Below are 24,559 nucleotides of genomic sequence, written 5' to 3' on the forward strand. Positions count from 1 at the left end.
GCCCGGTTTCCGCCTCGAGGAAATCCCTTAGTGGAAGTGGGCTAGGCCTTCGTGGCGTTGCTCACGGGAGATCCGAGTGAAGCCTTCGTGGTCTGTTGGTTTGGCTTGCGTAGCAACCACACTCCTCCAAACGTAGACGTACCTTCTTGCAAAGGAAGGGAACTACGGGAATCATCTCCCGTGTCATCGTGTGCTCCACTCTCGGTTACCTCTATCCCACTCTATCTACTATTGCGTAGCTATACCTTGCTTAGTTGATATCCTTGTCATATAGGTAAATTCACTTAGTTGCATATCTAGAGAATTTACCTTTTGTGTCAAGCCTAAATTGAAAAAGAACTAAAAATTGGTTAGCACCTATTCACCCCCCCCTCTAGGTGCGGCATACGATCCTTTCAGTCTTGTCTGAAGTAAGGGCGATTTTCATGATCATATTGGGCCGCTAACTAAAGCCATGATCCATGGTGGAAGTTTCAGTTTGGATAATTAATCCTCAATCTCTTATGAGAATTTTAACTGTTGTTGAATGCTTATGCATTAAAGAGGAGTCCATTATCTGTTGTCTATGTTGTCCCGATATGGATGTCTAAGTTGAGAATAATCGAAAGCGAGAAATCCAATGCGAGCTTTCTCCTTAGACCTTTGTACAGGCGGCATAGAGGTACCCCTTTGTGATACTTGGTTGAAACATATGCTATGCAATGATAATCCGTGTTAATCCAAGCTAATTAGGACAAGGTGCGAGCACTATTGGTATACTATGCATGAGGCTTGCAACTTATAGGATATCTTATACATAACACATATGCTTTATTACTACCGTTGACAAAATTGTTTCTTGTTTTCAAAATGAAAAGCTCTAGCACAAATATAGTAATCAATGCTTCCCTCTGCGAAGGGCCTTTCTTCTACTTTATTGTTGAGTCAGTTTGCCTATTCTTTCTATCCCAGAAGCAAACACTTGTACCAACTGTGTGCATTGATTCTTACATGTTACCTATTGCACTTGTTATATTACTTTGTGTTGACAATTATCCATGAGATATACATGTTGAAGTTGAAAGCAACCGCTGAAACTTTATCTTCCTTTGTGTTGCTTCAATGCCTTTACTTTGAATTTATTGCTTTATTAGTAACTCTTATGCAAGTCTTATTGATGCTTGTCTTGAAAGTATTATTCATGAAAAGTCTTTGCTATATGATTCATTTGTTTACTCATTATCTTCATCATTGCTTCGAATCGCTGCATTCATCTCATATGCTTTACAATAGTATGATCAAGATTATGATAGCATGTCACTTCAGAAATTATCTTTGTTATCGTTTACCTACTCGAGGGCGAGTAGGAACTAAGCTTGGGGATGCTTGATACGTCTCAAACGTATCTATAATTTCTTATGTTCCATGCTACTTTTATGATGATACTCACATGTTTTATACACTTTATATGTCATTATTATGCATTTTCCGGCACTAACCTATTGACGAGATGCCGAAGAGCCAGTTCCTGTTTTCTACTGTTTTTGGTTTCAGAAATCCTAGTAAGGAAATATTCTCGGAATTGGACGAAATCAACGCCTAGGGGCCTATTTTTGCACGAAGCTTCCAGAAGACCGGAGGACTTACGAAGTGGGGCCACGAGGCGCCGCCACAACAGGGCGGCGCGGCCCGAGTGCCGGCCGCGCGGCCCCGGCGTGTGGGGCCCTCGTGTGGCCCCCTGACCTGCCCTTCCGCCTACATATAGTCTTCGTCGCGAAACCCCCAGTACCGAGAGCCACGATACGGAAAACCTTCCAGAGACGCCGCCGCCAATCCCATCTCGGGGGATTCAGGAGATCGCCTCCGGCACCTTGCCGGAGAGGGGAATCATCTCCCGGAGGTCTCTTCATCGCCATGATCGCCTCCGGATCGATGTGTGAGTAGTCCACCCCTGGACTATGGGTCCATAGCAGTAGCTAGATGGTTGTCTTCTCCTCATTGTGCTATCATGTTAGATCTTGTGAGCTGCCTATCATGATCAAGATCATCTATTTGTAATTCTACATGTTGTGTTTGTTGAGATCCGACGAATATTGAATACTATGTCAAGTTGATTATCAATCTATCATATATGTTATTTATGTTCTTGCATGCTCTCCGTTGCTAGTAGAGGCTCTGGCCAAGTTGATACTTGTGACTCCAAGAGGGAGTATTTATGCTCGATAGTGGGTTCATGCCTCCATTAAATGCAGGACAAGTGACGAGAAAGTTCTAAGGTTGCGGATGTGCTATTGCCACTAGGGATAAAACATCGATGCTTTGTCTAAGGATATTTGTGTTGATTACATTACGCACCATACTTATGCAATTGTCTGTTGTTTACAACTTAATACTGGAAGGGGTTCGGATGATAACCTTAAGGTGGACTTTTTAGGCATAGATGCATGCTGGATAGCGGTCTATGTACTTTGTCGTAATGCCTTGATTAAATCTCATAGTACTCATCATGATATATGTATGTGCATTGTTATGCCTTCTTTATTTGTCAATTGCCCAACTATAATTTGTTCACCCAACATCTCGCTATCTTATGGGAGAGACAGACACTAGTGAACTGTGGACCCCGGTCCTATTCTTTACATCCGAAATACAAACTGCTGCAATTGTTCTTTACTTGTTCTTCGCAAACAACCATCATCTTCCACACTATACATCTAATCATTTGTTTACAGCAAGCCGGTGAGATTGACAACCTCGTTGTTACGTTGGGGCAAAGTTCTGTGATTGTGTTGTGCAGGTTCCACGTTCGCGCCGGAATCCCTGGCGTTGCGCCGCACTACACTCCGCCACCATCAACCTTCAACGTGCTTCTTGGCTCCTACTGGTTCAATAAACCTTGGTTTCTTTGAGGGAAAACTTGCTACTGTACGCATCACACCTTCCTCTTGGGGTTCCCAACGGACGTGTTGACTGCATGCATCACCCGGCACCCTGCCGGAGAGGGAAATCATCACCGGAGGCATCTACATCACCATGCCCGCCTCCGAAGTGATGAGTGAGTAGTTCATCCCTAGACTATGAGTACATAGCAGTAGCTAGATGGTTGACTTCTTTGATTTGTGTCTCATGTTTAGATCTTGTGAGCTGCCCTACATGATCAAGATCATCCTTATGTAATGCTACATGTTGTGTTCGCTGGGATCCAATAAATATTGAATACTATGTTGAGATCGCTTATATATATTTCCCAAAACTTCCTATCTCTATAAACACACCTCCGAGATCTAAGAGCATATTCAGCCGCGTTTCCCAAAACTTCCCCAAACGACGCCGGATCAAGCGTTTGGGGAACGTGTTTTGTTCGTGCTGCGTTTGGGGGACGTCGCTCCCGAGCCGCGTCCCCCCAAAAACGCACCCCAAATAAATAAAAGTACACGAAAATAAAAGTTTTCATTCAAATTTGGTTATATACTACAAGTTTGAATGAAAACGGCTAGATTTTATCTAACCCTAGCCTACTGGCCGCCCGGCGGTGCGTTCGACGGTCCCGTCCCGTCGTCGCCTCCCCTCCGCCGCAACTCCTGCTGTGCGCGCCGCCTCTCCATGCGTAGCGTGGAGGAAAGATCTCATTGCTCCAGCAGCGCGTCGTCGCCTGCCCTCCCCTGCTACGCCGCCTGGAGGGAGAGGTCGATGGCGTGGCGAATCTACGCGTCTTCGCGGGCACGGGCGTCGTCTTGGAGCTTCTTCTCCGACTCGAAGGACTTCGCGAGCGCTCATTGCTGATCCGCCACCTCGTCCGGGTGCGGCCCATTATCGTCGGACCACTCGAAGTCATCGTCGTCATCGTCCTCCTCCTCCGCCTCGCCCACCTCCTCCGCTTCATCGCCGTCGTCCTCCTCCTCCTCCATTTGCGCCGCCAACGCGTCGGCCTCCGCCGCCAATGCATACGCTCGCGCCCCCTGGGCCGCCTCCGTTGCCGCCAACGCCGACTCCCGCTGCTGACGCTCCTCCGCCGGCTGCCGCTGCTGACGTCCACCACCTCCCACCACCGCTGCTCAATCGCCTCCATCCGTTCACGGTGCTAGGGATGCCACTCCATGTGCAAGCGATGCCGTTCTGCACGCCACTGCTCGGTCATCTCCTCCGACCGGCGCCGCCGCGCCTCTTCCACTGTGGCGGCGTTGAACACCGCTATGGTGTTCGCCAGCGCCGCCTCCTCCCACGCCTCGTTCTCTGTAGCTTCCAGGTCGATGTCGAACTGCCGGTGCTTCAGGTGGTGGAGGTGGTGGTGGAGACGGTGGTGGAGGGAACTAGCCGGCGCCGGGGCGATTCATCATTGCGCAGTGGTGTTTATGCGACGAGGGTTGTGCTTGCGGCGGAGAAAGGGGTACCGGCGGCTGTGGTGACTGCCATTAGGATGGGTGGGCCTTTTATAGACGCCGACATCGCCAGAAGAGGCAAGAAGATAGCGCGAGAAGAGGCTAGAAGCGTCAGGAAGAAAGCGCGGAAATGCGCGCTGGCGTGCGACGCTGGAAACGCGTGGAGGCTACGCAGCACCGATGAGACGCCTCGCCAGCCCTTCCGTCGCCATAAAGGCAAAGCTGCGACGATTCGTTCGTTTGTCACTGCGCGCCAATAACTTCCGTCCCGAGGTAGGCGACAATTAGATTTAAACTTGAATGTGCCGCTGACGCATCGGGCCCGCCACTCCCGGCCTCGCATTTTGTTGTGTCCGCCGTACCCAGCCTCCCTGCGTAGCGGGGACAGGCTCGGGGCGCCAGGCACCTTATTGAGCCGCGCCGGACGGAAAGAGCCCTTGGGGCGCGCGGCTGAGAACAGTTTTTTGTCCGACGCACCCCAAATCTCTTTGGGGAACATTTTAGAGGACGCGGCTGGAGATGCTCTAAATCCAAAAAAAAACTGATATGATGGTTCTTGAGATTACCAAAGTCACCACATGCACTATCATGGAAACGTAGAAAATCCCCTCGCGTCGCTCTGCCTGGGCGACCCGAGGGCTCCCATCCGCGCCGCCAGGGGCCACTCCCCACGCCGCCCCTCCTCGCCGCCCCTCCTCGCCGCCGCTGCCGCCGGCTGTTGCCGCGGTGGCGGCGGGCCCCTCACTGCCAAAGGTGGTGGGGGGGAGCCCTGCATCGACGACCTCCGTCGTCTTCAAGCGCGGAGCGGCGCGGTAAGCCAGGGCGACGGCCCTGGACTCCGGTGGTGGCTGCAGGGCGAGGCGCAGCGAGGCCTGGGCGTCGTGTGGTGATGTGGGGTTGCGGCGGTGCAGGGGAAGCATCGGCTCTGGTCGTTTCCCTCCCGTGACGACGCGGGTTGGCTGAGCGGCGGATCTGCGGCGGCAGCTTGCTGGCCGCCATGGATGGTTGGGGCGGCGTCCTCCCAGTGGTCGGCGCGCTGCGGGGTGGCGGGGACGCGGCAGTCTGGTCCTTGCATCCAGATATGGCGAGCGGTGGCTGGGTGCTGGTGGCCTTGGGATTCAAGGGCACGGCGGCGGGATGGTGGGCATCGGCGCTGGCTTGCTGGCCGACATGCTTTGTTTTCCCTGCCGGTGAAGGACGCCTAGGCAGGATGGTGCTGCGGGTGAAAGCCCTGCCCGACTCTGTCGGTGCCGGCGATGACGACGCCCCGGGGCGCCGTTCCCCTTCTTGAAGGCATCGTTGTGGGGCTCCTAACTCTCCTGTATTCAAGGTTTCATGTTCTCCGGGTGAAAACCCAAGCTCTGGCCTCGGCCGGTGCGGGCGACGGCGACGGTCTCGTCGCTTCCCTTCTTGGAGGCGTCGTCTTGGAGCGCCTGACCTTCTCTCAGCGGTGGTGGTTTTGCTTGTCGTGCTATGTTGCCATGCCGGACGGGTTGGAGGATGTCGAGGCGGCGGCCCCGGAAGGCGGTGCAGCATCATCTCTATGGTGCGGGGATGTGGCTTGCCACGCCTTGGGTGGCGACTCTGGCCGTGTGGGCGGCAGGGCAGTCGGGTCGGATGCGTCCTAGTGGGGACGGTCGGACGTTATGTCAGGGCGGCGGCCCCGGATGAGTTGGTGTGATGGCCGTGGTCTGCGGCCGTTTGCCCTGTGCAGCTTGGGTTGCGGGTGGACGATTTGTGCGGCGTTGCAGCTCGAGAGCGAGCGGTGGTATGTCGGGGCGGCGGCCCCGGAAGGTGGTGGTCTTGGTGGATGCGCAGGGCGCGACGGAGCAGCGGTATGTCGGAGCGGCGGCTCCGAATGTTCGTCATCCTGACAGTGTTGAGGACATCGACTTTGTGTCGCGAGGGCGACAAGGTCGTTTTGGCGCAGTTCTCTGAGCGGTTCGTCTTCTTCGGCTATGTTGGAGTGTCCCGTGTACCGCTCCTCTCATAGTAGGCACGGTGTCTTCTCTTCGGCTTGGTTGGATGACAAGCTGATCTTTGCGAGTGTGTCATCTCTTGTATCGGTAGTGGGTTTGAGTTGGCTTGCCCTTGTGGCGTGGCGAGTGGGGGCTTGGCCCCGTGGTGTCTTGTTGTATGGTTTTCGCCCGGTTTTCTCCTAAAAATTGTGCACTTTCTGCTTAATTAATGGATGAGGCAAAGCTTTTGCCTCCGTTTGAAAAAAAAACTATCATGGAAACGTCACCTCCCTTCAGACCAATTCTTGTTATCCAAAAGATATGACATCATGGATACTGTAACGCTAAAAGGAATATGAGCATCAGCAGTTTTCCCGCAAAGAAAAATAATATCACAATTAAATTTATAAATTTAAGGGTCTTTCTGCTTTAGAAGATTTTCGTAGGAGTTCTTTCCTAAGTAGGTTGTCTGATTTGTAGAATTGAGTTCGACAATATTTTCTTGTATGGATTGCTTTTCATTACATTTTGTAGAATTTTTTTTCAACATCAACTTACATCTCTTGGAAATTTTAACCCTGAAACAAAGATCTCCTGGAAATATTTTGTTTCTTGTTCGATTAAACAAAATTTCGCGTATATGAAATTATGAACACCATTATATGGGAAGCAAAGATGACATTGCAATCCTCTATGGACAACGAATATCCTCTCTACCATAACAAAACCACAAAGAGGTAGATCATTCAAAAAAGTAATAAAAAGTGGCCTAAGAATGAATGTAGCAAGCAAGATTCTCTTAGGCTTTACGATCTTTAAGCAATATTATTCACACCTTGAGTATTGATTTTTTTCTTTAATCGAGTTTGAGAAGTGAGTCTACCCCAATTCATTAGGGAAGTGAATATGCAACCTAGCCACTTGATTCAAGTCTCCGAAGACGCGGATTTGGGTTCATATTATTTTTTGTAAAAAAATCAATGTAGGGGTTTCGTATTCCTTTTTAAAATTGCGGGCGTTAAATTTTCTGGATTTTGTAGGTAGATGCGTTTTGATATATTAATGGAAAACTTACCGAGGAAACATTTGAACTTGCAAGATAATAACATTCAGGAAATTTACCTTATCTTCTCTTTCTTAATAGATAGTCCCATTTAACTGGTCTCACAACCAGCCACGTCATCTCAATTTTTAGATCAGTGAAGACCGCATCGGCAAGGAAAAAGGTTAACGCTGAGGCCAATGGAGGATTGGACTTCCAATAAATTATCCCTAATTAATGCTGAAAACGGTTTCCATTCAGAAGCCATAATTTCTAAGGCCCTGTTTGTTTGGGCTGGAGCTTGAGCTTTTACTGCTTTTGGGTCTTTAAAAGCACAAGCCCAGCCAAACACCTAACTTTTACGCATGAGCTTCTACAAGTACTTCTCACATTTACACTTGAAGCCCATAAGCACGTCCCGGGGTACTTCCCGCAGCTTCCCGTGGCTTTTCACTTACAAAAATTTCAGATTCTTAGTTAATTAATATTTTATAGTAAAATCTTTTTAAATAGAAAATAATAAGGAAAATAATATTTTTGTTATTATTAAATAATAAGGAAAATAATATTTTTGTTATTATTAAATAATAAGGAAAATAATATTTTTGTTATTATTAAATAATAAGAAAAATAATTTTTTGTTATTATTAAATAATAAGGAAAATAATTTTTTGTTTTTATTTTTTCTATTTTACATTTGACAACAGCAATTTACATTTGACCAGCCATCCAGCTCCAGCTGCTTCTCAGATCTTACCAGCTCCAGCTGCTTTTCGTTCAGCTGCAGCCCAAACAAACATGCACTAAATCGGGTGGCCTGCCTCCCTAATTTCTAGGAGAATACCAAACGTGTTGTTGCATCTCCATTGTCCTGCAAATCCGGTGGCCCGCCTTCCTAATTTCCAGGAGTATGAAATCGAAGTCGGCTCGAGAGATTCCGTCTTCCTGGCCTATGCTCGAGATTAAACAGAACTTTCTTAGGGGAGACACCATGGATTTCATCCACCCGTCGGTCTCCGTTCATCTGCAGTAGTGGCCGCCGCCCGCAATCCAACTCCCCCTTTCCTGGTCTTTCTAAACTTTGCGTGATAATTAATTTTCACATTGCTTCCTTGAGCTGATTAGTTTTGCCCATCCTTCCTTCATTATGTTCAGATACCAGTATATTACCAGATTTGCGTCCGGCAGTTGGCTCGCTAATTAGATTTGCGATTGCTTTCTACAGGTGACTATTTCTACCACATCTTTCTTCATTATGTTGGATCCCCTTCCTCTAAAGTGTCTTTCTCGTGGCTTCAAGATTCAAGCCTGAAACAGATCAATAAGCACTTCAGTTTAATTTCTGGAACCACATAATTCCTCTTCTTGCTTACCCTCTCGGATGCTAATTCTTTTTGTTCTCTTTATCTTCCAAGATTTACATTTCATATTTTTTAAAATTAATCTTTTGTGTTTTCATGGGCAACGGTTTGCATCGTTATTATTTTGCAGGAGTAATTCATTCTCATGGCTTCAATTCACGAGCGAGGGATGCAACTAGGGGCCCAACCTGTATTCTATAGTTCACGAGCTAAGATTCTTACACTGTTGATTTTACAACTTGCTTTACCTTTTTGATCATATACTCCTACATTCCATTCTGTATATCGTTTTGTTCAAAATAGTGCGAGCGTGCATTTTGTTTCCTCTCTATGCCTATAGGGTATATGATAACCCTATATATTGTTTGCTAGATTTCCCTCATCATTTTCGAAGAACAAGGATAAATGTTTTGTTCAGTGATACTCCTTCACTAGACTTACCATGACTCTAATACAGAGGGTCTTGCCGAAGGTTTGTCGTTTCCTTCAGTACATTAATTTCCTATTTCAAGCTTTTGCCCTACCTTCTGTAACAAATTATGGATAATGGACAGTTGTTGTATATGAATGACTGCATAATTTTGTTATTCCTTTCCATTGAATTACAACAAAGGTATGATCAAAGGGTCAACCTAACTGTGTAGTTGCCTCACATGTAATCACCTACCTATTAGCTTATTTTTCCGCCGCAACGCGCGGGGTTTCATCTATTTAGTAAGATAATTGCCCCAAATAATTTTTTTAGGGAATACCCCAATTTTTTTTTTTTTTTTTTTGGGAAAAGGGAATACCCCAAATAGATTGGTTCAATGGCAATAAATATCACTGGCAGCCCAATAGCCTATTAAGGCCTTAAGCCCAGTGAGAAAACATTCTCTTCTGAGTTCTCCCTCGACTCCCGTACTCCACGTCTCCCCCACACGGCCACACAGAAGAACCACCACAACACCTCGCTGACGCCGCCGCCGCCGCCGACGACGATGTGGCGTTCGCGAGCTCGTGCTTTCCTCCTCCTACGCTCTTCCACGCCGAAATCTCCCCCGCAGCCAAATCCACCTCGAACCTTGACCCGAGCCCCACCGCCGCGCCTTCTCTCCCGTTTCCTCTCCTCCTCCCCTGAGGCCCTCCCAGACGCCTCGTTCGCCTCCTCCTCCTCCTCCTCCTCCTCGGAAACCCTCCCGGACGCCTACCCATCCTCCTCTTCCGACGCCATTTCCGCGTCGGCTGATCCCACTGAGGACGGCGAGGAGAACCTGGCCGCGCTCTGGGAGGAGGATGCGGACGACGCCGACGACATCTTCGTATCCACCGCCTCCTCCGACACCGCCGACGCCGAAGCCAGCGACGAGGAGGTCGCCCGCGTCCGCGCCGTCGTGGAGTCCACCCCGGAGGACCAGATCCCCTCCGCCATCGCCGACATGGTCGTTGACTTCACCGAGCCGCTCCTAGCCGCCGTCCTCCTCTCCGCCGAGAACTGCTCTGGTAAAAAGCTACTCCTCTTATTCAAGTCCGCCGGGAAGAACAACCCCGACGTCAAGAGCCTTGCCAATCTTGAAATCATCGCTGGCAAGCTTGCTGATTCCAATGAGATCGACAAGATGGATGTGTACTTGCTCTGGGATATGGTTAAGGAAATGGGCAGTGTGCCAGGATCAGTGAACACTCAGCTTCTGAACAGAGTGATATCAATGTTCTGGAAGCTTGAGAAGTCCAAGGCAGCGCTAGAGGTGCTTGACAAGTTCAGTGAGTTTGGCTGTTCCCCGGATGGTGACAGCTACTATCTCGTTATTCAAGCAGCCGGGAAGAAGGCCATGGTTGGTGCTGCATGGGGTGTGTGTGAGAAGATGGTTGGCTCTGGGTGCTTCCCTGATGGGAAGAAGACCGGTGAGATCGTGACCTTCTTTTGCAAGGGGAAGAAGGTCAAGGAGGCACATTCAGTGTACCTCGCAGCGAAGGAGAAGAAGGTTCAGATTCCAACATCAGCCTTGGATTTCCTTGTTGGTGCTTCAGCGAGGAATGATGAGACCATCAGTACGGCTGTGGAGCTGCTAGAGGAATACAAAGGGAAGTCTCTCAAGCATGCAGGCAACTCCTTCGCTGCAGTTATACATGGTTTGTGTAGGATGAAAAATGTGAAGGATGCAAAGAAATTGTTGATGAGGATGGTGAATCTCGGCCCAGCTCCTGGCAGTGCAGTGTTCAACTTTGTTATCACAGGATTGTCTAAAGAGGGAGAAATGGAAGAAGCAAAGGGTTTGATAAGAGTGATGGAGAGCCGAGGGCTGCGCCCTGATATTTACACATACAGTGTGATCATGAGTGGCTACACTAAAGGAGGTATGATTGATGAAGCCCATTCTCTACTCCGTGAAGCCAAGAAGATCCACCCGAAACTAAGCAGGGTTATGTATCACATACTAATTCGTGGTTACTGCAAGATGGAGGAGTTCGAGAAGGCTCTGGAATGCCTAAAGGAGATGAAGGAAGATGGATTGCTGCCAAATATGGATGAGTATAACAAACTTATCCAGTCATTATGTCTCAAAGCTATGGATTGGAGAACAGCTGAGAAGCTCCTGGAGGAAATGGAGGGTAGTGGATTACGCCTTAAGGGTATTACACGCAGCCTCGTAGTAGCAGTAAAGGAATTAGAAATGGAAGAAGCGTCAAAAGACAGCCAAGAAGCATAGTTTTTTTTTTTTAGCATACGCTTGAAGTGACAAAGACACTAATCAGTTTTGGCTAATTGCCCCTTTTTGCTCTCTGCATCTCTGGTAAGGTTATGAAAACACCATCCTTTGTACTTCTCTGTTTGTTGTTACTTGTTAGATTCTCAAATAATTTTGCATTTATATATATTATAAATGCTGGACCGGGAGGGATGCGTATGTAATTTGGTCTAGAATCTCTGCTTCTGTGGGATTGAGAACTTTTGCATGCCATTTTTGATCCAATCTCCTTCCCAGCCAAGGGAGGATGCAGACATGTTATAAAGAACGAAAATGTCAATGTGGCAGGAGGTATGCTCTATTACATGAATAGAAGAGCATGCCTATGTGCTATTTATAATGTAAAATGTTGGAATGTCAGAGGTATAAGTATAACCTTATTTTTCTTTTTCTTTTGCTCCAGATCCGATTTTTCTGCACTTTCTCTCTGTAAATCTTTGTGCTTTGTCTGATCCTAGATACTAAAAAAAAATCATCTGGTTATCTGCCTGACATTTGTCTTCTACAGTTGTTCAAGGAGACCCTTGACTAGATAGGGCAGCTGAGCTACATGAGCTCAGATGGTTCTAGTTGCGCTTCTTCAATATCTATGAAATGATTCACATCCACGGAATTGCAGAATAGTTTTCTCCTTTGATTTTCTAAGTGGAATTGGTACCTCATCAGATATATATAGCTGCTATTCTCCGGTCGTCAATAATCTCTGATATAGTATCTCTTCGTTCATACAGCTGTGGCTCTTTTGTATTGCTCCATCATCAACTACCTGGGGATTCTCTCTCACAAGGTTGCTGGGATGCCTGCACTACCTGTGATTGCTTCTGGGTTATGTTTAGAATGGGCGGCAGTGAGGGAATGTTTGGTTTATGCCGTGTTTAGCCCTACAAAATGTTGGCAAGAATTGGCTTGCCATTATTTTTGGCTAAGGAATCCTCCACCCACACTTGAGCAATTATTTGCAAGAATCTGTGAGAGGGATAAAGGGAGACTACTTGGCAACATACCAAATCATAGAGCAAAGTGTACTAGGCTACCAATTTTTTGTCAGGGCTAGCTTGGGCAATGAACCAAACGTAAACCAAACCTACCCTCAATCCACATGTGTCATCTGCGTCAGAAATGTAACATGTTTTGATTTGAGAGAAGACATCAGAAATGCTCCTACTGTTTCTTCAGAATGGTTTGAACTTCACAACTGTTCTTGGTAGCCTTCTGATTAGACAAAACAGACTTTTTCATTTCCTTTCTGTTTTCTTGTTCAATAAACATGAGACTTCTTGATTTTCGTGTTTTTTGCTACCGGGTACTAAGTTTCCGACACTTATTATGGATCGGAGGGACTAGAAGATTTTTGAGCTTCCTCTTTTGTATGACATCTAGAAATAATTGAGATGTTGAGACATCTTACACATTTCCAATTTTCTCCTGAAAATAAAAACATTACAGCGCCCTGCTTGTACGTGTAGTTTTAGGCTTTTCGAACAGCAGTATACCACGTAAGTCCAAATGTGACGCAATCAAATTATTACCATGCAACTCAACTCGTACTGACATACAGTCAACATATATATTATTTTATTTCAAGGATAGTATTATCTATGAACAAATTTTAAAGTGTTGTCTTTTTCTCCAGATCCAATTTCTCTCTTTACACTTTTGTGTTATTCATGGGATAGCTGAAACTTGTAGGGTGATACCCTTCATGGTATGCAGCCACACACTTACCACTCCTACCGCTAGATGGTCATCTCTTAACTCTGATATGATTGCCGTTCAATTTCAGTGGTTGTTTTTGTTCTGGAATCATCTCAGTTTTGCAATTCCAAGAAAAAATGAATACACATATGTAAATACGAGATGGTATGTAGAGCAAAGGCTCAATGATCTGGCACAAGTAGTACACAATCCTGCATAAACGAAGATCATGAATTTTTGTACTCAATTGTCCAGCGATGATCTTTTTTTTTTCAGGTGTGACTCACCATCAATCTAAAAGCTGGCAACAAACTGGGGCCGTGATTAATTTACGAGCAACATAAGACATGCTTGATTTCAGGTGTCACCACCGGAAGACATGAGCAGACCACAAGATGGATTACATTACATTCCCTAGCACAAACAGTAACTTCAGATATCAGATATTCAGATGTACATGAATTCCCCACCCCTGACAGCATTGGCTGCTCCCTTCCTGTCTTCCTCCTCCTCTCGCTCCCGCTCCCTCCGGCTCTCGTAGGCATGGTCATCTGTCCTCAGCTCATGCCGGCAGATCGGGCAGGAGTTGTTCTCATCCTGAGAGACAAACATCATGATTGGTTAGCTATGCAGAGTTGTAATGATCAAAACTGCTTCGAGAGCAATGGTTTTGAGGGTGTACGAGGGAGATTTTACCAGCCACGGCTTGAGGCATGGAGGATGGAAAAGGTGCTTGCACGGCAGCTCCTGCATCTTGTCATCCACAACCAAGTTTTCCCGGCAAACAGCACACTCAGTCTCACTACCCAGTCTAGCAATGACTTCTTCAGTTACAGTTACAACAGGAAGATTTGCGACGACTTCCTTTGAAGCTGGGGGTACCTTGGGCTGTGCTGTAATACCCTGACAATAGTAAATCAACTCTCAAGATCCATAATAATATAGTATGATTTCTATCTACTTTATTTTACTTATAACTGAAGAAGGAACATCACAAGACTCTCAATTTTGATGGACTTGTGATAGGAACACTAGTAAGTATGGTAAATTAATTGTACTGGTAGATCGTTCCCATTATAGCAAACAAAAACGGTCTGTAAATTTGAGGGTGCATGTAAAGATGGTACACATTCAAAATCTATCAAGGATAACTCACAAACTACACTAAACTACACATTGGATAAGATACTAAACAAATTTATAAAATTTGTTCTTGTCTTCTATAGCCCCAAGAAAGCCAAAACTTTTAGTTGTATACCTTCTCTGGTTAGTTAAGATATCAAACACATTGTTTGCATGAACAAACTAAACATAGAGTGGTTAGGATGCAAAACTACACCAAAAAAAAATTGATCCTCATGAAGCACTTATGCCTACCTGCAGTGATGCTTCCAAGGCAGCTTCGAAATCCATGTCCCCCGTCCCTGATATGGTGTTTAAGAGGTTCACTAAAGCAGGTGGCATCTCCCCTGCTCCCAACTCTGTTCTAGTGTTGTTCCCGTCTTGATCTCTAGAAGGTTCCTCTGCAATGCTCAATTCACGTGCTAAGTTTTGGGCGACAAGCCATGCTGGAGGAGGAGGTTCTTGTCCCACGGTAAGGTGGCCTTCAAAAAGAAATCTAGAGTCTGGGAAAGGCAACACCTTATTAGCAAATAGATATTTCAAACGATATATAGACTTTTGAGGACAGACAAATGATGTAACCAAAGTACACTCATAAAAAATCTTATACAGTCAAAACTCTCATATGTTTATATAAGTTGCTGCGATAGACCAAATAATACAATCTATTAAGTATGGATGTTACAAGCTGAAGTTCTTATGCTATTACAAACACCCCTAAGGCCAATCAATAGAGGGACTACCAGAAAGAAATGAGCATCAGGAATGTTGCATTCCAAAATCTCATAAAACATGTTCATGCTATCTTTGTAAGCACTGATGTGTTATGAAACTTCACAAGGTACTTAAATCTTAATTATATACCTGGTACTCTGTTGCTTGGCATTGACTCCTCTTGTTCTTTTTCATCAAGATGCTCTCGGGCCCTCAAAATGCAGGTCTTGAGGTGCTCCTTTTCAGAAGGATTAGTTAAGAGCTTCTCTGTTCCTATGAAGAGGTTCAGACCAGCACGCCAGAAACCAGGTGCTGTATATCTAGTCTGAAGGACGGTTGCGACACGGCAAACAGTAGAGTACATCTGCAAAAAGTATTTTATATATATCGATGAAGACAATAAAGGCAGAAAAAAATATGACAGGTATGAAAAGAAAATGAACTGTAGCAACCCAAACAACTGATGTTACGTAAAACCAAAAATAACATGGCTCACTGCTACGAGGATCAATCAGTTCAAGAGATAATGAAATAGTAGGATAACATGAATGAATTGTATTCATGACAAATATCTCCGCTAACATCTGTTTTAAACTCCCCGTGTTTCAATTCCAGTGTGATGGCTTTGTTACATGAGCAGTGCATGAGCTGTTGATCATTAAGGTTGTTTTTTCATGTGTTCAATACAAAGTCAGTAGGCTCAGGCGCACAGCCACAATACTCTGTCTGATTATCATGTACATATATCCGGTTGTATGGTGGTTCGATATTGTAGTTCCTCGCTTCTAGCGATTCAGTGATGTTAACTCCTTTAACCCCATAATCACCGGATTTTTGTCCATATAGAACATGCGGAGATGATCGCATCTCACCGAAATCACCATCTAGTCATGCAAGAACAGTAAGGCTAACAATTCTACTTTGACCTGCAAAACGCCAGCTGGATAAAGGAAAATTCTATCCTAAATTTCGTGCTGCTTGCCTGCTAGGGTAAGCAAAATACTCACGAACATGGAAATTGGAATTTATCCATCGTCTATCAGGGCACAGTGCAAAGCAGAACGATCATTGCTCGTCGGTCAAACCGAAATAGCCGCAGCTAAACTAAGGTGAGTCTGAATTTGAGCGGTTCTATCTAAAAATTATCCCCAAATCCTCCCCTCCTAGATCCACCCCAAGCAGCGACCTCCCCCTCTGCACGAGCAAATCTAGCGGTCCTACGTATCTCCCAGCCATGCCCCCTGGCAGGCGAGGCGCGCGCATACTGTTCCTAGGGGTTGAGGAAGGTGAGGCGAGGCGAGGTCGTCCATACATACCGATTGGCGGAGGGCGGGCGAGGCGCCGGCGTAGCGGTCGCGGAGCGTGGCGGCGAGGTCAGCGACGGCCTCCTCGAAGTGCTGCTTCTTCCCGAGCTTCTTCCGCAGCGCCTCCAGGCGCTCCGCTGCCGCCGCCTCGTCCCCCGCGGTCGCGGACATGGCGCCGCGCTTCCGGTTCCGAACGAATCCGCCGCTGCTGGGTTCTCCGGCCGGGGTCTCCTCCTGATTCGAGATCGGGCTCTGGATGGTCTGGGCGCGCGCTTTGTGTGATGATGATGCGTGCGTCGCCGGAGGTATAAATGCCGGCGTGTATAGAGACTCTGTTCCGGTGGTGTCTTGGGGGAGAGGAAAGAAACGCCGCGGGACGGTGGCTTGGCCAGGAGGGCGGTGACGACTGACGTGGTCGTGCGTGGCGTGCGGGTGGACGGGGACTCGGCGACGGAGAAGGGACAGAGGTTGGGCCGAACCTTACAGCCTACTCCAGGCTTCTTGGCCCGAGAAGAGCAGAGACGGAACTGACACGGGATAAGCCCGACTTTTCTAAGGGCCCAATAATGCCTTCTACCAGTGTCGCAACCTCGGAAGATTCGACGTTGGAAGTTTTTTTTTCATATTATTTCTTCTATTTTCAAGTGTATAACATGTTAATACTGCTAATATTTTTTAATTGTTTTTAGAATGTATCACGTGTACTTACAAGTACAGCTCTTGCACTTTCAAGTGCAGCGCATGTACATCAAAATCCATGTATAGTTTATTTGCGGTATGCACCTCTTGTTTTTTGCAGGTAATTAAAAGTGGAGGAAGCATTTCCAAAGGGAAATTCCACTCTTGCCGTTTTCGCTTCCGCACCACCGCCATCACTGATCTTGCGCCTCTAGGTGCCAGGTACCTCCTTCCGATGCAGATATCTCGGCCACGTCACTTGAATTGGTGCTGTAATGTCCCAGGTTTAGAGACGATCGAGGGGTAGATTTTAGAAAGGGATGTGCATTGCATTGTAATTTACGGGGAAATTTCGCGCTTTTAAACAAAAACTGCATCGAAGGGGGACAGGTTTCTCTCTCGACACTTTACAGGGTTAGGGTTTCGAGAGAGCTATGAACTTGTTCCTACTTAGCTAGATTAGGGTTTTGAGAAAAGAGAAGAGATGATGCATCACAATCTTAAGTTGCATGATTGAATTCTCAATTAAGTTGCATGATTGAATTCAAACCAAATTTGAATTTGAATTTCATATTCAAACATCAAATTGATACCACATCATTCAAACTTAAGATAATTCAATAAGTAATTAAAAGTAATCAAGAATATAAATAATACAACAATTATATAAAGCTCATTAAGGAAAATGGGAGCTTTATTGATATACACACAAAATACAATGTCATTTACAATATCCATAATTAGAAAAAGGAATATACAACACTTTACAAGAATTGGAAAAAAATTAGAAAAGAAAATAAAAAGAAAAGTACAAGGATGGATCCTATCCTAAATACTACAAGATCATCTTCACTTGATCTTGGACTTGATGACCTCCATATTCATCTTGATCAATTGTTGATCCCTGCACATAATCACAACAAATAAAAGTTATGCCAAGTGGTAGCCACTTGGCAGGTTAGAAATCAAATGAAAATATGAAATAAGCAGATAGGACCAAAGTGGCCGAGCTGATCCATGTCACAGTCAAGTTCCAGGTCCAAGTGCACGACGCACTGTCTACACACACACACAGACCTGCTCACGAGGCCGTGTGCATGCAAGCACACACACACAGTGAGTCACCCAAAGGGATAGGTGGAGCTGTCGACCAGGGATGCAATGGCTGGCCACATATAAGCTTTTCCCATCCAAAACCCTAGTCATTTGCTTCATCCATCGACGAAGGCGACGGTGGTAAGCCACCAAGAACAGCAAGAATAGCTCAAGAACACCAAGAACAGGATGAACGACTAAAGCTGTTTCATCCACTCCACAATCACCGGAAATTAAACCAAGACCACAAGCTTGCTAGGAGGAGCGAGGGCAAGCAAAAGATCATCACGAAGCAAACCCTCTACACCAACAATATTTCTAGGAGGCTGGAGTGAGGTATACAAATCATCATGAACAAACCGAGATGGTTTTGTTCATAAATAAGCATATGCATCAAGCACACACAAGCAAAAGGGTGTGAGAACTAGTTTGTATCATCATCTGGCTACTAAGCCTTTTGGTGCAAGCAAACTAGAGAACAGACAGTGGGAGATTTCCAAGGGGAACATTGGCATGTCAACAAGATGACATACCAGAGAAATCCAACCTGGATTAATCCTAACTAGCCATTCAAAATCATCTAGCACCTAAAGCCAAGCAAGCCATCAGATATTAGACAGATCATGTCCATTTTTGTTGTCAACAGCAAAGATACTGGAAAACCAACATGGTTTCTTCCAGTGAGATATTCACCAAATCACGACCGACCAACAAAGGTGGGAGCTACCCTAATAGCAAAGATTTGCTGTCAGGGCCACCTCAACCACTTCACCAAATCCCACAGAGAAGCCATGCACAAATATCATCACCCAGATGGGTTCAAAAAGGAGCTAGGGTTCCCAATAGATGTTGGCATCCCTCTAGCTCAATCTTATTAATATTAAGATGATCATTACTGATAAACGGCTCACATCATTTATCTATTTAGCCAAGCAAGGAATTACAGATAAATGAAACAGACCAGTAACCAAGCACCAACTCCTTGCCGGTGAACCAATGGCTCACTGCAAGCATCAGATGATGCTTGAGCAAGCATTACCATTCACTAGCACAAGTGTATGCATCACACAGACACCAGGAGAGCACCAGCTAAACATAAGCATGAAACATCAGCCAGTCACCAAGCATCTGATGATTATAAGATCATCAGAGCTTGGCAGAGCATGCTAGAGCCAAGCCTAGCATCAACACATGCACCCTATAAATTAATTGGTCACAGAACAGGAATAATGGCCTAGCAGACAAGCAAATACATGTTATATAAATGTATACAGAAGCACATCATCAAGGGATGGTGTTGTTTAGCCCACAGGCATGCTCAAGTGAGCAAGACTATGAATGATAGCACACTGAAGAGCACCCATGTGCACTGGTTCTTGCAAATTTGCAAGAAATTGCACAATATAATCAAGTCAGGGACAGGATTATGCACACACAATATGTCCAAGTGACAGTAAAAATAATAGGAGCAAGCCGGTAGGCCATGAGCATCCTTGGATGCTCATGAGCAATCACAGGAGGGCCACGACGGGAGATCACCATGAACGAAGTAGCTAGAAAGCACGAAGCATGGCGATAACGACACGGCAAGCGAGCATGCGATACGTCTCCAACGTATCCATAATTTCGTCGTTTCATGCTTGTTTTATGACAATACTTACATGTTTTGCTTGCACTTTATGATGATTTCATGCATTTTCCGGAACTAACCTATTAACAAGATGCCACGAGTGCCGGTTCTCGTTTTCTAGCTGTTTTTGGTTCCGGAAAGGCTGTTCGGGCAATATTCTCGGAATTCGACGAAACGAAGACCAAACCTCCTATTTTTCCCGGAAGCATCCAGAACACCGAAGAAGAGTCGGAGAGGGGCCGGAGGGCCACCACACCATAAGGCGGTGCGGCCTGGCTCGGGCCGCGCCGGCCTATGGTGTGGCGCCCTGAGTGCCCCCTGCGCCGCCTCTTCGCCTATAAAATCCCTTTCGACCTAAAAACGCAATACGACTTGACGAAACTCCAGAAAGACTCCAGGGGCGCCGCCACCATCGCAAAACTCCAATTCGGGGGACAGAAGTCTCTGTCCCGGCACCCTGCCGGGACGGGGAAGTGCCCCCGGAAGCCATCTCCATCAACGCCATCGCCTCCATCATGCTCCGTGAGTAGTTCCCCCATGGACTACGGGTTCTAGCTGTAGCTAGTTGGTATTCTCTCCCCATGTACTTCAATACAATGATCTCATGAGCTGCCTTACATGATTGAGATTCATCCGATGTAATCGGTGTTGTGTTTGTCGGGATCCGATGGATTGTTACGTTATGATTGTCTATCTACAAAGTTTATGAAGTTATTGTTGCTGCAATCTTGTTGTGTTTAATGCTTGTCACTAGGGCCCGAGTGGCATGATCTTAGATTTGAGCTCTATACTTATTGCTTAGATTGTATCTACAAGTTGTATGCACATGTCACTGTCCGGAACCAAAGGCCCCGAAGTGACAGAAATCGGGACAACCGTAGGGGATGGTAGTGATGTGAGGATCACATGTTTTCACGGAGTGTTAATGCTTTGCTCCGGTACTCTATTAAAAGGAGTACCTTAATATCCAGTAGTTTCCCTTGAGGCCCGGCTGCCACCAGTCTGGTAGGACAAAAGATGTTGTGCAAGTTTCTCATTGCGAGCACGTACAACTATATATGGAAAACATGCCTACATGATTAATGATCTTGATATTCTGTCTTAATGCTATTTCAATCCTATCAATTGCCCGACTGTAATTTGTTCACCCAACACTTGTTATTGGAGAGTTGCCACTAGTGTAGATAGCTGGGAACCCCGGTCCATCTTTCATCATCATATACTCGTTCTACATGTCATTGGAAGTAGTATCAACTGTCTTCTGGTGCCATTGCTCTCATATTACTATTACTGCTGCTATGTTACTATTACTACTGCTCTCATATCACTGCTACTTTCACATCACCCCTGTTACTAGTGCTTTTCCAGGTGCGACTGAATTGACAACTCAGTTGTTAAGGCTTATAAGTATTCTTTACCTCCCCTTGTGTCGAATCAATAAATTTGGGTTTTACTTCCCTTGAAGACTGTTGCGATCCCCTATACTTGTGGGTCATCAAGACTGTTTTCTGGCGCCGTTGCCGGGGAGGCATAGCTCTACTCATAAGTTCACCTGGGGAGTACACTCTACCTCTCTCTGTTTTTATTTTGTTTTATTTTGTTTTACTTAGTTTACTTTTGTCTAGTTTATTTGTGCTTAGTTTATTTCTGTCTAGTATTAGTTTGTTTAGTTTACTTTTGTCTAGTTTATTTTTGTCTTGTTTTATTTGTCTCATATACCCAAAAATCCATAAAAATTTGAAAAACCAAAAAATTAAAAACTATCTGTTATGGGAGAACCTACAACCTACTTGGAGCTTATAGAATGTTATAATAATTATAGAGAATCAAGAACTGGTAAAGTGATGAGTGCTATGATAGAAAAACTGAATACAATTGCTAAAATCTTGCTTAAACGCCATGATATAAACTGTTGCTCTCAACAGGACACTAAACATCTTAAATTTCAATGTGGCTTTAGTGAGGAATTTTTATTAAGAGCTATAATCGGAATTGCTATATTCATTATGGGTTCGAAGAGGTAGAACAATTTGTCTTATTTATGGGAGCCTCCGAGATAGAATCCTTCATGGTTGAGAATTATGAAACTTGTGTTGTTTGTAAGGACCTTAAAGATTATGTCTCTACTATTCTTAATTCTTGCATAGAATGCTACGAGTAGGAATCCTTATATCCTTGATTATAAAGAGAGACACATTAATGCACAAGAATGCACTCACAATTTGCGAGGAACCGGTGGAAGAAGAAATTGATGAACACGAAAGCTCATTGGATGAAAAAGAGGAGGAAATTGATGAACCCGAAAGCTCATTGGATGAAAAAGAAGAGGAGAGCGACGAACAAAAGGAGGAAGAATGGATTAGCTACCCATGTCAACCTTTTAATGAGAGTAACTCTTTATCTCTTACACTATTTGATTGTCCTCCATGCTTACGGAAGAGGTTGAATGTTATGTTCCTGTGGATTCTCTTGAAATAGTACCTATGAGTAATACTTGTGAGAATAATTATGCTACTGTTATCTATGATAATCCATGCTACTTTGATAAATCTTATGATAATGCTTTGTTTGTGCCAGATGTCGAAATGCATGGTACTAAAGAATTTTGTTTGGCAAATGTCTATGATAAAGCTCTAGATGATGGTCCTATGTTACTTGATAATATTAATTGTACTACTAATGAAAATGGGATTGGAGAGTTTTTGACTTATTCTATGAGTCCCATATCTATTGAGATTGATCAACTACCTTGTTATATTATTAATAAAAGTAAGTTTGAAAGTTTTAATTCCACTATTCTTGAACTTGATAAAAATTATGTGTTTGGAAATCATGAAAAGTATGCTGCATGTGATAGTTATATTGTTGAGTTTGTTCATGAAGCTACTGAAAATTATTATGAGAGAGGAAAATATGGTGGTAGAAATTTTCATGGTACTAATACACCTCTCTATGTGCTTAAAATTTTGAAGTTACACTTGTTCTATCTTCCTATGCTTGTTACTTTGCTTTTCACGAACTTGTTTATTTACAAGATTCCTATGCATAAGAAGCATGTTAGGCTTAAACTTGTTTTGGATTTGCCTCTTGATGCTCTCTTTTGCTTCAAATATTGTTTCTTGCGAGTGCATCATCGAAACTGTTGAGCCCATCTTAATGGCTATAAAGAAAGCAACTTCTTGGGAGATAACCCATGTGTTATTTTGCTACAGTACTTTGTTTTATATTTGTGTCTTGGAAGTTGTTTACTACTGTAGAAACCTCTCCTTATCTTAGTTTTGTGTATTTTTGTGCCAAGTGAAGCCTCTAATCGAAGGTTCATACTAGATTTGGATTACTCGCGAGAAGCAGATTTCTTGTCGTCACGAATCTGGGCCTAATTCTCTGTAGGTAACTCAGAAAATTATGCCAATTTACGTGAGTGATCCCCAGATATGTACGCAACTTTCATTAGTTTTGAGTTTTCTGATTTGAGCAACGGAAGTATTTATTTAAAATTCGTCTTTACTGGCTGTTCTGTTTTGGTAGATTCCGTCTCTGTTTTTTGCATTGTCTCTTGTGGACTTTAAGCGAGGTTTTCTAGACGTAGAGGGCTGTAGCTAATGTTTTATTGAGTTCTTGCAATGTGCCACTACAGGACCAAGGTGGATTCAATTTTTTTGAGTACTAACCCCTCTAATGAAGTTTATGAGAAGTTTGGTGTGAAGGAAGTTTTCAAGGGTCAAGAGAGGAGGATGATATATGATCAAGAAGAGTGAAAAGTCTAAGCTTGGGGATGCCCCCGTGGTTCATCCCTGCATATTTCAAGAAGACTCAAGCGTCTAAGCTTGGGGATGCCCAAGGCATCCCCTTCTTCATCAACTTATCAGGTTCCTCCCCCGAAACTATATTTTTATTCGGTCACATCTTATGTTCTTCACTTGGAGCGTCTGTGTGTTTATTTTCGTTTTGTTTTTGTTTGAATAAGATCGGATCCTAGAAATCCTTGTTTGGGAGAGAGACACGCTCCGCTTTTTCATATGAACACTCGTGTTCTTCGTTTTACTTTTAATGTTCAATGATAAAAGTTGGAAGCTATTGCACTTATTTATATTTGGTTGAAAACAGAAAATTCCTCATATGTCTTGGATAATTTGACACTTGGCAATTGTTTTGAGCTCTCAAGTAGATCATGATTAAGTTTTTTTCATGTAGTCTAAGCCTATTAGTGGAGAACTACTGTAGAGCTTGTTGAAATTGGTTTGCATAATTGATCTCTCTTAAGGTCTAGATATTTTCTAGTAAAAGTGTTTGAGCAACAAGGAAGACAGTGTAGAGTATTATAATGCTTGCAATATGTTCTTATGTAAGTTTTGCTGTACCAGTTCATACTTGTGTTTGCTTCAAACAACCTTGCTAGCCTAAACCTTGTATCGAGAGGGAATACTTCTCATGCATCCAAAATACTTGAGCCAACCACTATGCCAATTGTGTCCACCATACCTACCTACTACGTGGTATTTCCTGCCATTCCAAAGTAAATTGCTTGAGTGCTACCTTTAAACAATTCAAAATGCTTCTCAATTTGTGTCAATGTTTTATAGCTCATGAGGAAGTATGTGGTGTTTATCTTTCAATCTTGTTGGGCAACTTTCACCAATGGACTAGTGGCTTCATCCGCTTATCCAATAATTTTGCAAAAAGAGCTGGCAATGGGATTCCCAGTCCCAAATTAATTAACCAAAATAGACACTCCTCCATGGTATGTGATTGTTGGACGGCACCCGAGGATTCGGTTAGCCATGGCTTGTGTAAGCAAAGGTTGGGGGGAGTGTCATCATCATAATAAAACTAAAATAAAAGGGCACTCCTTCATGGTATGAGATTGTTGGCG

The 24,559-nt window shown here is 44.7% G+C and overlaps 2 protein-coding genes across 2 annotated transcripts; one reads left to right on the forward strand and one right to left on the reverse strand.

Annotated features, from left to right (window-relative positions):
• Window positions 1-9,676: 9,676 nt before the first annotated feature.
• LOC124653252 (pentatricopeptide repeat-containing protein At3g02650, mitochondrial-like) lies at window positions 9,677-12,778 on the forward strand. Its single transcript, XM_047192324.1, has 2 exons — window positions 9,677-11,493; window positions 11,599-12,778. Exon 1 carries the CDS (start codon window positions 9,700-9,702, stop codon window positions 11,407-11,409), a length of 1,710 nt encoding a protein of 569 aa, XP_047048280.1. The 5' UTR covers window positions 9,677-9,699; the 3' UTR covers window positions 11,410-11,493; window positions 11,599-12,778.
• Window positions 12,779-13,360: 582 nt separating this feature from the next.
• On the reverse strand, window positions 13,361-16,469 carry LOC124653006 (E3 ubiquitin-protein ligase AIP2-like). The gene is made up of 5 exons (XM_047192057.1): window positions 16,296-16,469; window positions 15,130-15,343; window positions 14,521-14,768; window positions 13,840-14,046; window positions 13,361-13,740 (listed from the first exon to the last, which is right to left on the reverse strand). Exons 1-5 carry the CDS (start codon window positions 16,452-16,454, stop codon window positions 13,591-13,593), a joined length of 978 nt encoding a protein of 325 aa, XP_047048013.1. The 5' UTR covers window positions 16,455-16,469; the 3' UTR covers window positions 13,361-13,590.
• Window positions 16,470-24,559: the final 8,090 nt, after the last annotated feature.

Source organism: Lolium rigidum, chromosome 5 (genome assembly GCF_022539505.1).
Source record: "Lolium rigidum isolate FL_2022 chromosome 5, APGP_CSIRO_Lrig_0.1, whole genome shotgun sequence".
Classification (NCBI taxonomy): domain Eukaryota; kingdom Viridiplantae; phylum Streptophyta; class Magnoliopsida; order Poales; family Poaceae; genus Lolium; species Lolium rigidum.